This window comes from Mchenga conophoros, linkage group LG23 (assembly GCF_057382185.1).
Source record: "Mchenga conophoros isolate Kocher_MC1m ecotype Shallow Benthic linkage group LG23, M_conophoros_male_GT1.1, whole genome shotgun sequence".
NCBI classification, from domain to species: domain Eukaryota; kingdom Metazoa; phylum Chordata; class Actinopteri; order Cichliformes; family Cichlidae; genus Mchenga; species Mchenga conophoros.
Window position 1 is genome coordinate 34,205,075 of NC_140547.1, and position 14,708 is coordinate 34,219,782.

Here is a 14,708-nt window from a genome sequence, read left to right on the forward strand (position 1 = left end):
GCCATGCAATGCTCAATTACATGGGTGTGAACTAGTGTGTTAGTGCAGTTAGTTCGTTAACGTGTTAGCACGGGGCGATCCGCGGTAGCTCGTTAACGGAGATTTGCCGCGTTGTGGCGTTAACGTCATTTCAACGAGATTAACGCTGACAGCACTAGTGGGAACACAACGAATATGACTGCACATTTACTCCGACAGCATCCTAGTGCAAAGACAAGTGGAAGCAGACAAAAACAACAAGCATACATGCTACAAACTTTACCCGAGTCATTTAGACAGCCGTTAGCACATGATTCTCCTTATGGGGACCTGATATGTTTAATATGCTGCTGAGAATATAGCCCAGAAGAAGCGGACAGTATAGCTTTTAGTTTGGAAAGAGCCATTTCTCTGTAATAAACTCTCTTTTCCAAAGATGAGTGATTTCTCGATCAGATTTATTATTTTATTACTTTGTTGTTTCAGCAACATTAAATTTAAAAACTGGACGTTTGAGTTAAAATATATATTTATAATTTTGATAAATGACAAATTAAAAAGGCATGAACATTTATTTTTGTATCGAAAAAATATCGAACCGTGACGATGCTGTCTGTGTTGAGCGCTCAGTGAATCTGTGTTCGACTACTCCGCCTAGGCTGCACTGTCCAGCGCAGATCCACTGAGCGCTCAACACAGACAGCATAGTCAGAAGGAAGAGCGCAGGGCAAGCTAGCGAGACAGAAGTTAAGCTCTCCTTGCAACATGGACCTCCCCCACCCTCATTCAGATCTGGCGTTTGGAATTATTTTGGTTTTCATGTGACGTATGACCCTGAAGGTAAGCGAGTCATGGACTAAAGTAAAACAGTATGTTGGATGTGCCATGCAATGCTCAATTACATTGGTGTGAACTAGTGTGTTAGCGCAGTTAGCTCGTTAACGTGTTGGCCGTCTAGCCCCATGCACAGAGCGATCGGCGGTAGCTCGTTAACGGAGATTTGCTGTGTTGTGGCGTTAAGGTCATTTCAACGAGATTAACCTGAAAGCACTAGTGGGAACACAACGAATATGACTGCACATTTACGCCGACATCATCCTAGTGCAAAGACAAAAACAACAAGCATGCTACTAACTTTAGCCGAGTCATTTAGACAGCTGTTAGCACATGATTCTCCTTATGCTGCTGAGAATATAGCCCAGAAGAAGCGGATAGTATAGCTTTTATTTTGGAAAGAGACATTTCTCTGTAATAAACTCTTTTCCAAAGATGAGTGATTCCTCAATCAGATACAGGGCTCGCAATATTGCTAGCCCGACGTCCCGGAGCTAGCGATTTTTTCAGTCGGGCTACCAAAATCTATCTCTTCCCTGCCCGTCGGGCTATTGTAGGAAAAATATATGTCAATGCTTTTGCATTCTTTCAGAAATGTAGCTGGGTAATTATGTCATTGGCATCGGTGAGCCACTGTCAATATGTGACATATTGAAGTCGCGTTTGAATTTGCGCTTGTTTTTTTGCTTTCACTTTGCAATCGTGCGAACTGTGTATAGAGAGCTGTGAGTGATGAAAATTTGTGCACCAATTCCTCTGACATCGTCTTATTAATCGTTAGCTTACTATGCAAACATGACAAGTGAAATCTCCGCAGCTTAAACATGTGAGAGGTTGATCGCGCAGAGAATCGCTGAGCTTATGTGAGTGAGCGTGTAAAAGCAGCAGGATTTATATTTGACTATGATGACCTGGATGACTGAGAACCTTCACAGACAGATATATATTTTAGTTCTGCTGAGCCAAATAAGACAGGTCGGGGTGAAGAAGTGACAGCCAAAGAAAAGCTTACCACAAAACGGAGAAGTTATGACAAATCAGACTATAAGGCAAAAAGAAAGTGCAGCTTTATGGTTTCATGGACAAAAGAATTTCTGTGGCTGCAATATGACGAGCTAAATAACCAGGGCTGCACATAAGTGGTCCGCAGGTGCGCATTCGCTGTCAAAATAAAAAACACGCACAAGGGTTAGGGTTAAATTTGTAGCAACAAAAACATAATATTCCAGAAACACGCTTTGCCGATCCGATCAGCTGTTTGTAACACTTCCTACGTCCATCAGCGCGAACTATCGCATGTCCGCCATGTCCTGCCCAAAACCAGAAGTGACGTCATTTTGCAGAAATGTAGTTTTTCACCATCAGGGCCTTATGAGCCTACACTGGTGTTTTTAAAAGTTATGTTTGACTTTATGACTTTCTGTGTCGTTTCTTGGATGCTTAGGACTAATATTGCACTGCTGGAAATAGTTTATTTTGATGCATATGCTGCTTTTTTGCAAATTTGCGTTGTAAGATTTATTTTCGTTTTTCCTGCAGTGTATAATAATTGGTGTATTTCAAAAATAAAACTATGAAGACGCTTAAAATAAATTTTCTGTGGTGGGAAACTATTTTGTGCAACTTTTTTGTATTTACAGTTTTGAGGGATAAGCCTCTTAAATTTCTCTAACTAGAAATACATGTTAAAAAAACAAAAACGATTTTACATTTTTTTTGTAGTTTATTGCACCTTTTTGCAATTTATGTAATTACTATGCACTTAATGCATTCATATTATTAGAATTTGGGCTATAATGGTTGTATTGATGTATATCAACTTGAAATGATCCCAAAAATGGCACTACAGCATGTAAAAATATAATATAAGCTCTGGCACACTTGGTTCTATGTCTTAAATCTATGTAGTCTTAAAGGGTTAAGTGTAACGTGAAAGTACTAAATGTGTAGATTGTATTCATATTTCACTTCCACTTCCTGGCTTACCAGAGGTAATTGGCCCCATGCTTAAGTTTTATTCCTTCATCCATAGTCCCGCTGTGTTTAGAAGTCAAATCCTTCTCATGGCTGTGATTATACCTTCGACAGGGTACTAAGCTCTGAGCTGTGCCAGTTGGGCTTTTACTTACAGTAGATGTTAGTCGTGAATTATATGAATCTGCATCTTATCGTTTGGATGATTAACAAATTAGTTTATACACTGAGACGCTTCGAGCCATCCACATTCTTGAGGGAAACTCTTCTTTTGCTTTCATAGTAAGTAAACTTTACTTCCACAACTTCTTCTCAAGTCATCACAAGCAAACGATATCTCAACCTGTGAAAGAGTTCAAATGTGTGTTTGCGGATGTGCGCTCGCGCGTGCGTGTGTGTGTCACTGAGGTCGGGGAGGTGTCGGCTGAATGTAATGTAGCGGTGCAACGTGTGATAGCACATTCCTCCTTGAGACGCTCACTCCGTGGTGCATTCGCACTCACTAATTAACAGAAATGAGCTAAAAAAAGGAACGACAAGCAACGCACTGTGATGAGAAGCTTGGCAGGGACAAGCGACTGTGCTCCAATTATAGTGTTGTCACTGTTTTTTCTGCTCCGCACGCTCTCATTCTTCACCTGGTGTCAAACTGGTTGGAAGTTTTTATCATCAATGTTTTTTTTTTCCCCCACCAGCTAATAAACAACTCAGTTTTACGGCCTTGAGATATTGTTTATTCCTGCTAAGTCTCCGTGAGCACATTTATTTGACCTTTATTTTTCCAGGAAAAGTCAAACAGACCTGTGTGTTCTTCTTCAGCGCGGTTCTCCTTCATATTCATGCAGTTACAGCTACATTCACACGCGGGAGCGCCACAGTGCGAACACGCTATCCTACTGTCGGCCACCGCGCAGCTCCGCGGGACAAATGGCCCCAAATCAAAAGAGTGAGGTCACCGCAGCACATCAGCGGCGCGGTGAAGGTCGAGTTCAGGTTTAATAAACATGGCAGCCGCCCGCTCCCTTTGTTTGGTGTTTCATTATGCTATCAAATATTGTGTTATTAGCGGCGTTCTCATTTTATTTAAATCATTGCAGCTCCCCTGCTGATGTCTTTGATGGTGTATCCATTCACATTTCTCTTATTGAAATGTCTGCAGGAACCTAGAATACAGGTTAATGAAGTGCTACACTCCTTTAATGTTCCAGCACCAATCTCCACCACCTTTTTACAGACAGACAATACCATTCCTCTCAGTTTGAAGCTTTATTTCTCTTCAACAACCACACACCACATATCTCGTCCTGTTTTTGGCCCGATTCTTTTGCTAAAGAATAGAGGTACGAGTGCTGGATAATAAGCATAGACTATGTACAAAAGCTGATTGTTGCCAACATGTTGGCATTCATTGGTGTTTGTTCTGCTGATTTAAAGCCTTTAGTTTTGCGTTTTGGCTGTCACCATCCCGTTAGCTTTGAAACAAGTTTCAAATGGGTGCTAATTGTGACTTCCAAAAAGCAGGCTTACATGATTAAGCCCGATCGCTAAATGATTTTTAAAGAAATACTGATGTTATGATACCTCTTTGATATTCATTTCTTTCACACACACAAAACATAAAGAGGTCTTCCTAACTGTTCTTATGTATAGTATTTACTCATTTATGCTCAAACCTGTGCCAAGTCTCCACTGGTGGACGAACTAAGCCTTGTTTTCTAACCCCTGTTTTGGTACCGTTCTCTGAAAAGGCTCATTTTTCAGGTACAGTTGGTCATTTTAACTTGTGACTCTTTTTGGGGTTGACTCTTTTTCTGAGCCTGCTTAAACTGGACTTTTGAAGAATTGCAGTACTTTCAAACTGGCTTTATTTTTCAGCTTAAATGGTAAATGGTAAATGGCCTGTATTTATATAGCGCTTTACTAGTCCCTAAGGACCCCAAAGCGCTTTACATATCCAGTCATCCACCCATTCACGCACACATTCACAGCTTAAATTGCTGCTGGAGATTAACACAGATTTACCAGCTCTTGCTCTAGTCAACAGACTGGCTTTAACCTTGGTCAGATATGACCAGTAGGGGCGGGTTTTAATAATCGATTCATCGATTAAAATCGATTCTGGCTTGGATAACGTGATATCGATTCATTAAAATCTTGAATCGATTTTTTTATATAAATGTATTTTGTCCAAAATTCCAGAATCTCAGGTGAAACGTCACAAACTTTTGACAACCACCAAACATTTAAAACGGTAAATGAGAGCAGGAACACGGCTTCTGAACAAAGACGTAAACACAAAGCACTACCCGCAGATCAGAATCAGTGAGATGTCGCCTTTCTCACCCGACGGCACGGACACGGTCGGGGCTGAAAGCCAACAGCTCGCTGATTCTGATGTTTCGGCGGGTCCGCGCTTTGTGTTTACGCCCTTTTTGCGCTGATTCGAAAGCTGTTAGTTTTATCTCTCTCCAAACAATATTGACCGAACCAGCAGCAAAAGAAGATCCAAACTAAGCTTCACATAAACATCGTCATGGACTCCCTCTGACTTTTGCTGTTTTGCTTCCACCACGATAAAATCACACTTCATGCACAGCTCTCGCATTCTCTCTCTCTCTCAGTGTACTTCAAGAACAGTTTCCCGTCTATATCCGAAATCTGTTTTCTGCATTATTCGCTTGCTTGTTACGCACAAGTCTACTGTTACTTACAGCGCTGTTGGCCAATGTTTTTTTTTCCTTATACTCACTTCCGAAAAGAAAACCTAGTTTCTGCCGTTCAACAGGCTTCTGAACAAATTTAAACTTTTTAAAGTTATACAAAATGCAAAACGCTTAGCCGTGTCTCTAATAAAACCGCTGTAACTTCAGAGGTAATGTTCATGTGTTGATTAATGGTTTTATTTCGTTTTTGATGTACTGCAGAATATTTTTATAAAATCCCAGGCCAGGAAAATCACCTTCATGTTTTTCTGTGTTTTATCTTCAGCTACTTTGACACAAAGGCATCTGCTGTGATGCTCACACCTTTGATAAAGTCTTGCGAGTGTCAGCTTCCTTCTTATAGATACAAAAATACGGAAATGTACTGATCTGAATTATAATATTTCTGACTGTCTGAGGCAAAATTTCCCAGATTCAAATCGAATTGAATCAAATCGTGGATCGAATCGATTCAGGACCTTGTGAATCGGAATCGAATCGATTCTAGAAATCAGTGACGATACCCAGCCCTAATGACCAGTATCTTCTGAAGGCTAACATTAATGTTAACAAACTTCAGACAGATGTTGATCTTTATCTGATTTAGTGGCGCTGACCTCTTGTTGTACAGGAACCGCACATTTTAACATGCCAAATATAAACACAGTGTGACTCACACACCTTAAAGTTGAGCTCATTTAGACATCATCATTGTTCATTTGGAGTTACGCTTATGTCCATTTAATAAATGTATTAACTCTTCTGTTAGTTGCTCTAGTCTCTCTTGAAGGAAATATATTCTCCCTTTTCCCTTTGTTTACTTGCTGGATGGAAACTTTATGCAGCACTTTGTCCTGTACAGATAACTTTTTTCTTTCTTTCTTTTTTTTTTAGCTTTGTGACAATAACTGTGTGCATCAGCTGGAGATTGGAGCTGTGTCTCCTGGTTAGAAAGATTATTGCCTTAAAGCTGTCGAGTGTTATTATATTATTTTACATTGCTCAACTGCCACTTTTAGTGATCTAAATTGTCCTTTGAAAATCAAACGCTGCGTTGTCTCGACTCCATCCTGACAGGCTGGTTATATCCGAATCGATGGCAGCGTACCGTCATCAGAGCGAATCCAGTTGGTCCACAGATTCCAGAGTGACCCAGAAACCCGAGTGGCCATCCTCAGCATCCAGGCAGCTGGACAGGTACTTGCATACTTATCCAGCAGGCTATGCAGGCTATGCTTGATCATAATAAAGGAAATAAGACACCCTGCAGTCAATTGGAAAATCAGCTAAATAGACTCAATTTTGCATATTAGAGGTAATTATGGTTTGTACTGGTTGCTGTGAATCCTAATATCATAGAGAAATGAATGGTGGAAACGTGTTCTAGTCTTAATAATAAACTCATTGACCTCAATTATTCTGAGTGACCAACAGAAATGTTATGCATTCCAATCAAAAGAAGTGGGTGCTTGAAGCACTTACGTATCAATTAGCTGATAATATTCTGCTATTAAAAAGAATTTCAACAAATTCAATTTCATTCAATCGGACTGGATTGTTCCATTTTTGAGGTGGTTGTACTGGGTACTCTGAAACAGATATGTAGCGTGTGTGTTTGTGTGTGTCCTCTCCAGGGTTTGACCTTCACCGCTGCCAGCCACGTGGTGTTTGCCGAGCTCTACTGGAACCCCGGTCACGTCAAGCAGGCTGAAGATCGTGCCCACCGCATTGGGCAGACGTCCTCCGTCAACGTGCATTATCTCATTGCCAAGGGCACCTTCGACACCGTCATGTGGTCCATGCTCAACAGGAAGGTACTGTGGGTGACATCATGGCAGCAAAGTTGGAGAAATTTATGCAAAGCTGCTTATGATTTCACTGGTCATATTAAATTTGAATGATAAATCACCCTTACTGCTCTTGTACTGATTAGGCTCTTCAGTGTTTTTAATGGAGGCAATACTAACATTTGCATATTGCTACGCAATAAGTTTTAAGAGTAATCCAGAAGTTTCTCTTCCTGGACAGGATGTTTCTGTCTCCAAATTACGATTACACATCATGGCTTCCAAACTGATCATCACAAACGAAGTTGTGAATAAATTTTAATGATTTCTGATCTGAAAAATATTTACTTACCACATTTTCGGTGACCAATTGTTACAGTTTTGCCTTTGTGCACAACCGTAATAGATTTAAGACCTCACGCAAGTAGGTTTGTCAACATAGGACAACAGTGGTGAGTGATCGCAGGACCTTTTTCATGGTTAAAGGGAAAACTCCTTTACGACATCCAACCAAGAGAAAACCCTTTTTCCTTAAACTGTTCACTTGAGTTTCTTATTGTTTTATTTAAAATGTATTCTTGTGGTGTAAAGAAGCAAAACTGTAAAAAACCAAAAAAAACAACAAAAAAATGTGTCACTGTTCATAAATTTGTGGACCTAAGTGTGAAGTGAAGGTACAACATAAGGTTCCTTGTGTTTCAGGAAAAGGTGACTGGCAGCACTCTAAATGGAAGAAAGGAATATCTGAAGGCCGACGAGGGCGACAAGGACAAATGGGAGTTCCTCAACTTTGCCAACGCGTGGACGCCAAGTGAGATGGCGCTGCCGCTGGAGGGAAGCACAGGAAATGCCAAAACCGACGTCTTCTTTACTCATGTGAGTCAGCAGGAAATCTTCAACAGACATCTATTTCTTTCTCTCTTTAAATTAGCTCTGACATGCCGAGCCATCGAGTATAAAGCCACAGGAGCTTTCATAATAAATGAGTCTAATTTCATATAAAGTCATCACACTTACTGTTTGGTTTGTTCCTCATTTCTCTATGCCACCACTGGCTCTGTAGCTCCATAGCAAAGCATAATGTGATGTATGAGAAAAGAAAGTTGCTTTTTCTCGTTGCCTGCATAAATAAATCTGCACGAGGACCTTGGGAGCTCGAGAGCTGTGGTCCGGGTGGCGATAACTAAATCGCTGCATAAGGAGTTCTTGTTGCGGCATTGTCATTTGAAACTGAGTGTAGAAAGCTGTTGTACGAATGTAAAAGAAAACAAAAGCATGCACACAGACGTGGAAACGTTTCACACTACTGATCAGCCACAACATTGAAACCACACTTTGAATATTGTGTAGGCTTTCACTGCCACACGAACTCTGAGCTGTTAAAGTGCAGACTCCTGGAGACCTTTGACCTTTGTCCTCTGGAGCCCAGACATTAAGCAGCAGATCCTTAAAGTCCTGCATGTTGCGAGATGGGGACATCCTCACAGAGACATCCCACCACATTCAGATCTAGGCCAAGTCAGCACCTTGAACTCTTTGTCAAGGTCCTGAAAAGTGTTTGCAGTGCGACAAGGTCCGTAATCCTTCTGAAATAGGCCACGGCCACCGGGGAATCCCGCTGCAACAAATCCAGCTCCAGCTACGCTCACGCCTAGTCAAGTAGTGTGTGGGGTGTAAAGGTTGTATCCCTAAAAAAGTTCAAATTCATTTAATTTTTCAGTCAGAGGCTGAACAAGTTTACCATTTAAGGCCATTTCATACTGGAATGTCTTGCAAACATGAACCAGTAAGTCCAGAGAGGAGGTTCTTTTGTTATCTGCCACTCACACTTTCTGTCTCAGTTTCACATCAGAAACCCTTCCTCTTCTTTTTCTTCTTTTATTGTGAAACATTCGGAGGAACAGTCTGTGGAAAAAATCACATTATGAGCAGATATTTGCTGCTCTTTGTTGTTCATTTGTAAGGTTGTCCGCTCATTACCAGCAATTATGTCCTTAGCTGTTAGCTCTGCACTCCTCTCTGACTGTTGGCGACTAAAATCTGCTCCAGTTGGTGGAAACAGGGTGTTGTGTCACATCTTAGAATGTTTCAATTTCACTTGTCGGTGGTTTTAATGTCGCAGCCAAATTGGTAAAATGTGTAACGCTTGTTTTTTTTAAGAAGAGACACATGGTACTGTTAGGATCATTATTTAATGACTGTGATGACTCGAGACGAAAAATGAAGACACTTTATAGTGTGATGGATTTATGAATTATGAAAAACTGAAAGAGCTGCACAAAATTTGTGATCAACATTAGAACATTTTGTATTTGTAGCATTGTATTTTTACATTACTGATGTGTAAAGAATTAAATGGGGTTTCTGATCATCGTTGCGTGTGTTACCATGGTGTTGCTGTATGCAAATGACTGCCTTTGATGGTGAAAACAAAAGGAGGATTTGATTCAGGGATGCTTTGTCACTTTACAGGTGGATTGAAAATTGGGTGCTACAGAGACAAAAACCGACTTGAGCTTGTATTTTTATTCATTATTTATTTTATATTTTTTGCTTTAGTTTGAGAAAGAAAAGCAGCACGACATCCGTTCCTTCTTCTCTCCGCAAGCTGGCAAGACGAAGAGGAAGAGAACAGAAGATGAAGAAAGTCCCTCCATCTCCTCAGAGACGGCTGCCACGCCAGCTGGCATCCGGGTATACTTAGAAAACAGCGAGGAGGGGAACGAGGAGTCATGCTCCCAAACCTCCAAAACGCCCGATCGGGATTTCTCGCCCCAGCTGAAAAGGCTGCGAACACCGCAGCCCAACCGGAGCCCCACGTCTCGATTTGGGGGGAAGCGGAGGTCGTCTGCAGGGGGGATCAGCGCAGGCAGACCTGCCAACGCGGTCTCCCTAATGTCTCAGCCGTCTGAGCCTGATCCTGCATCCGTGTGGAATTGCGGGGCCTGCACCTACTCCAACAGCAGCCTGTTGCCGTACTGCGAGATGTGTGAGTGCCCGCGCTCTACCTCTGCTGTCAGCTCAGGTAAGAGTAAGGAACAAATAATATCCAATTATCCGATCCCCCCCCCTCCTCTCACCCATCCCACCCCCAACCTGCTGTTTGCGTCTGCCTGTGTGGCCCTCTTCTTCTTCTTCTCCATCTTTCTCTTTATTTTGCTGTTGTTTATTTTTGTTTTTAATTAAATTCACAAACCTGATTGCAAATCAAACTGAATTTTATTAAGGAAACGCACGCGCTTCCATCATCTCTTGTCTAAAATGAAGCACCTGAAGCTGAAATCCATTCATTGCTTTATTTTCCTTCCTGTCAATATCAATCGTGGCAGTCTGTTGACATAATACTTTTGAACAGCATTACAGATTTCACCAGATGGAGATGCGAGATAGCAAAAGATGGAGGCAGACTTCCCAGAGTCTGAAATAGCACTGCTCAGAGAATATTGTCTGTCTCCCTCTCCTCTCTCTCTCTGCAGATGACAAGGACACAGTATAATTCTCACCTGTCAAGCTGAGAGAGAGAGCGAACAGGCGCCTACTATTGCTGCAAACGTCTCACACAAAGTTGGGAAAAGTTGAGCTGGCTCGAGCTGATATCTCTGACAGCCTATGATTGTATCTTGCAAAGAAGAGGGGAGGGAAGTCGTTATGACCTGGCAGACTGCAGGTCCATGCTCTTTAGATGTCTGAGATGCATCAAATCAGTTTGAGAGATGATTTAAAAAAAAATAAAATCCCCAAACTTGAATGTAGTTCACAGCTGTAATGTTTAGGTAACATGAGTTTAATACTTTTAGTACTCCACTGGCTGAATAAAGCCTTATATGAGCATGAGCTAAAGATAAGTCATTAGTAAAAAAAAACCTAGTTTACGGCAGGTTAAGGTAGCATTTACCGATTGCTTTATAAAGACAGACTGCACTGCCTGATCACACACTTTATTTGATGCACTTAGAGGAGGCGTATTACTCTTCTCCTTATTTGATGCCACATATATCCTGTTAAATAATGAGGTCAGACTCTGTGCAAAGTAATCCCAGTTATACACTTTTTTTCTACTCTTGGATCTATATGATGCCCAAGAGGGTGGACATCCCTAATATGGTCATTGTAGGCACACAGCCAAGAGCAGCGAGTCAAAAGGAGCAGGTTTAAGGCGAACCAACACAGAGTATCAACAAAGACCAGCACAATGAAAAAAGATTATTTTGATCTATCAAAAGCTACTGTAGTCCAAGAATAAAACTGAGAAGTTAAAAATGAGCACAGCAGGTCAATTTTAATCAATTCATGTTTTTAACTATGGTACTTCAGAAAATTATTAAAATGTTTAAAACAGAGCAAAATGCACACTGATGAATGACACAGTTTAATCTCAGTGTCAGAGTAGTTATGTATCCAGACGAGTCATAAAAAAAGTAATTCCACATGAGCATAACCTCTGGCCTTCCAGACTGCCAGCTCGATGAGGTAGCAGAGTACAATACTGTCAAATAAAGCCTTTCAGGCTTGATGTTGAAATCTAAATTATTAGTTGGAGAACAGTAATTATAAAGAGCACATCTACCATGAAAAGCCTTTTTGCTCCAGTGAGGGTGTTTGCTTTTATTCACCTTCACTCTGAAAACATTTGAGAATTTGGGGAAGAAGAAAAGGGGGGGAAAAAAAACACTTGTTGGCGCTTTTACCAAAAGACAGGTGATGATTGATGTTAGCCTCGTGTTCGTGAGCTAAATATGGAGCTGGAGTCGGTTGGCTTTGAGAACAGCTAAGCTAGATGTTTCACTAAGTTTAAAAGTACCGTTAACCTTGTAATGCCTAAACCATAAAATAACTGCAAAAAAATTAACATCTTTGAAACTGCAGTGTTTATTGAGATACTCTCGGTGTTACAGGGTTAACAGGATTTGTTAAATACGATGTGTCGCATTTATTCAATCTATGCCTTTTCCAGGTTTTACATTTTGGAACCATGGCGGACAAAGAAAGTCCCAGGAGGACACCATAGATTGTTTATGATAAGACACAGCCTCTGAAAAAGGCCAGAGCTCACCATACTTTCTAATGGCCAGCAGGGGGCGACTCCTCTGGTTACAAAATGAAATCTGATTGTATGGAAGGCTATGGCAAAATGATGCTACTTCTCACCTGCTTTATGACCTCAGTCAAATCATTCCACAGGTTTTGTTTTATTTTTTGCTTTATTTTGTGAATTATGGACCCACTGCAGGTAAAATAGATAATAAAGGTGAGTATGAGTTGGGGCGTGGCTACACAGTCCCCTGTTTTCAAACATATTCCTGCTACACCCTGTCCTTGCTCCAAGAGAATGAAAGCCAAAATACCAAACTCGAAGTTTTTAAACAAATGGCAACATTGTTGTCCATCTTTTACCTACAGTCTATTATGGGTGATAACATTTGGCTGACTGATAAACTTTAGAAACACGCTTCCCGTAGATTACATTCTACATAAATCTAAGGTTACCTAACTAGTTTAGCATCCTTTAGGACTCTGTAAAATGTTGACATCGATATAGTCCTAACACTATAGCCCTGCGTGTGTTTAAAGAAAAAGGTTGACACTGCATTAATGACTCTGAAGTCTCTGTATTATAATATAAGCGCTATAGTGAGTGCAAGCACACAGTAAATATTGGCTGAAGGTCTGTTTGCGGCTCGGTCCATTGGAAGTGAAGCCGGTGCACTTAAAACAGACACAGAACAAACAAGCAGTACCTCAGCTTTTGAGCAGCATAAAAACACCCACCCACACATTTTTCTTTTTTAACAAAATTCAGCCCCCATTTCATGCTCAGCTGCAGCAGATGCTTGATAACTATTCAGCAATCACACTCTCTTCTTTGTCACAAGCGCCACTCTGCATTCACAGCAGCAGGCCGTGTCAGCTTGCTAGACAGGGAATTTAACAACCTGCTAAATTTGTAAATGACAGACTGCGCGGAAAAATAACAACTGTATTTATGAAGATATCTCTCAACTTGGCACTGCAATCCACAGCTCGTGGAAATGTAAGAAAATAATCAGGCCGAAGCCTGTAGTGTGACATGAGAAATGCTATCTCTTCAAGAGCAACAATTTTTCACAATGACTATAAAGAAAGCCAGGACGCTATGAATCACAGAATACTGACACATGATACAAGGACGTCAGGGCTTTGTATTTAAAGTAAAGGCAAAGATGTATCCGAGGCATTTGGCTTCCGCTCTGTATTTTCACAGAATGGCAAAAATACAACAAGCCAGCAGCTGTAGAGGAAGAGCAGCGAGCAAACAGAAGGGATATTGGTCTGTTTTACCGTGAGGCGTTTGGACCAGAATAAAATGTACCGGAAAGTAACAGAAGGAGATGCATGAAGTAAGAAGGACTAAGATTTCAAGGGTTTTTTCTTTTGTTCAGTGGAAAGTATTGATGCTAGATGTGGGAAGCAGGAGAAACGGGAGCTTAAAACCTGGCTACCACCCTTTGCAGAGCCCTGTGTTTCTTTAGCTGTCGTGGTTACATCTGTCAATTCTTATATTCTAGCACATCACGCTGCAGTGGCAGATTTACTGCCGAAAATGGGAAAGTTTGTCACTTTTAAGTTTCACAACCAAAATAATCAGTGTCACTATAGATTTTAAAGGGTACATTTAATGGTAGATTTTCAGCTCTAGATTCTCATTCCCGGGCTCATCTAGACTTGTTTTGCATAATTGACAGTTTAAAAGAATCCCTTTTTATATCAACTTTATATCAACTCAGTGAAACTTCTTTGTTCTTCTGTTTTAAAAGTCGTTTCAGCTGCTCTCTCTTTAAGCCCTCCCTTCCTAGAAGCCTACTTTATGAATGACTAACTTCCAAAAGCTTGCCAAAGGGCAGCACATAGTGATTATGAGCTGTACCGGCTGTACGATGGGGCGATCGTGGCTCAAGAGTTAGGAGTTCGCCGGGTAATCGGAAGGTTGCCGGTTCGAGCCCTGGCTTGGACAGTCTCGGTCGTTGTGTCCTTGGGCAAGACACTTCACCCGTTGCCTACTGGTGGTGGTCAGAGGGCCCGGTGGCGCCAGTGTCCGGCAGCCTCGCCTCTGTCAGTGCGCCCCAGGGTGGCTGTGGCTACAATGTAGCTTGCCATCACCAGTGTGCGAATGTGTGTGTGAATGTGTGTGTGAATGTGTGTGTGAATGGGTGGATGACTGGATATGTAAAGCGCTTTGGGGTCCTTAGGGACTAGTAAAGCGCTATATAAATACAGGCCATTTACCATATTTACCATTTACTTCTTAGATGTGCTGTGCCTGTAACTTAAAACAAATCAATTCAATTCAGTCTTATTTATATACCACCAAATCACAACCACAGGCCTGTTATATTGTGAGGAAAAGACCCCTTAAGTAATACAGAGAACCCCCAACAATCAAACAACACACTCT

At 41.3% G+C, this 14,708-nt stretch overlaps 1 protein-coding gene across 4 annotated transcripts in view; it reads left to right on the plus strand.

The window, feature by feature from the left end:
* The window catches only part of zranb3 (zinc finger, RAN-binding domain containing 3), a 122,536-nt gene that overhangs the window by 42,929 nt on the left and 64,899 nt on the right, over positions 1–14,708 (plus strand). For all 4 annotated transcript variants that reach the window (XM_085264339.1, XM_085264336.1, XM_085264337.1 and 1 more), the window contains exons 10-13: positions 6,567–6,686; positions 7,124–7,303; positions 7,979–8,152; positions 9,836–10,301. In XM_085264339.1, coding sequence (XP_085120465.1) covers positions 6,567–6,686; positions 7,124–7,303; positions 7,979–8,152; positions 9,836–10,301 — 940 coding nt within the window. The remainder of the gene's footprint in view (positions 1–6,566; positions 6,687–7,123; positions 7,304–7,978; positions 8,153–9,835; positions 10,302–14,708) is intronic.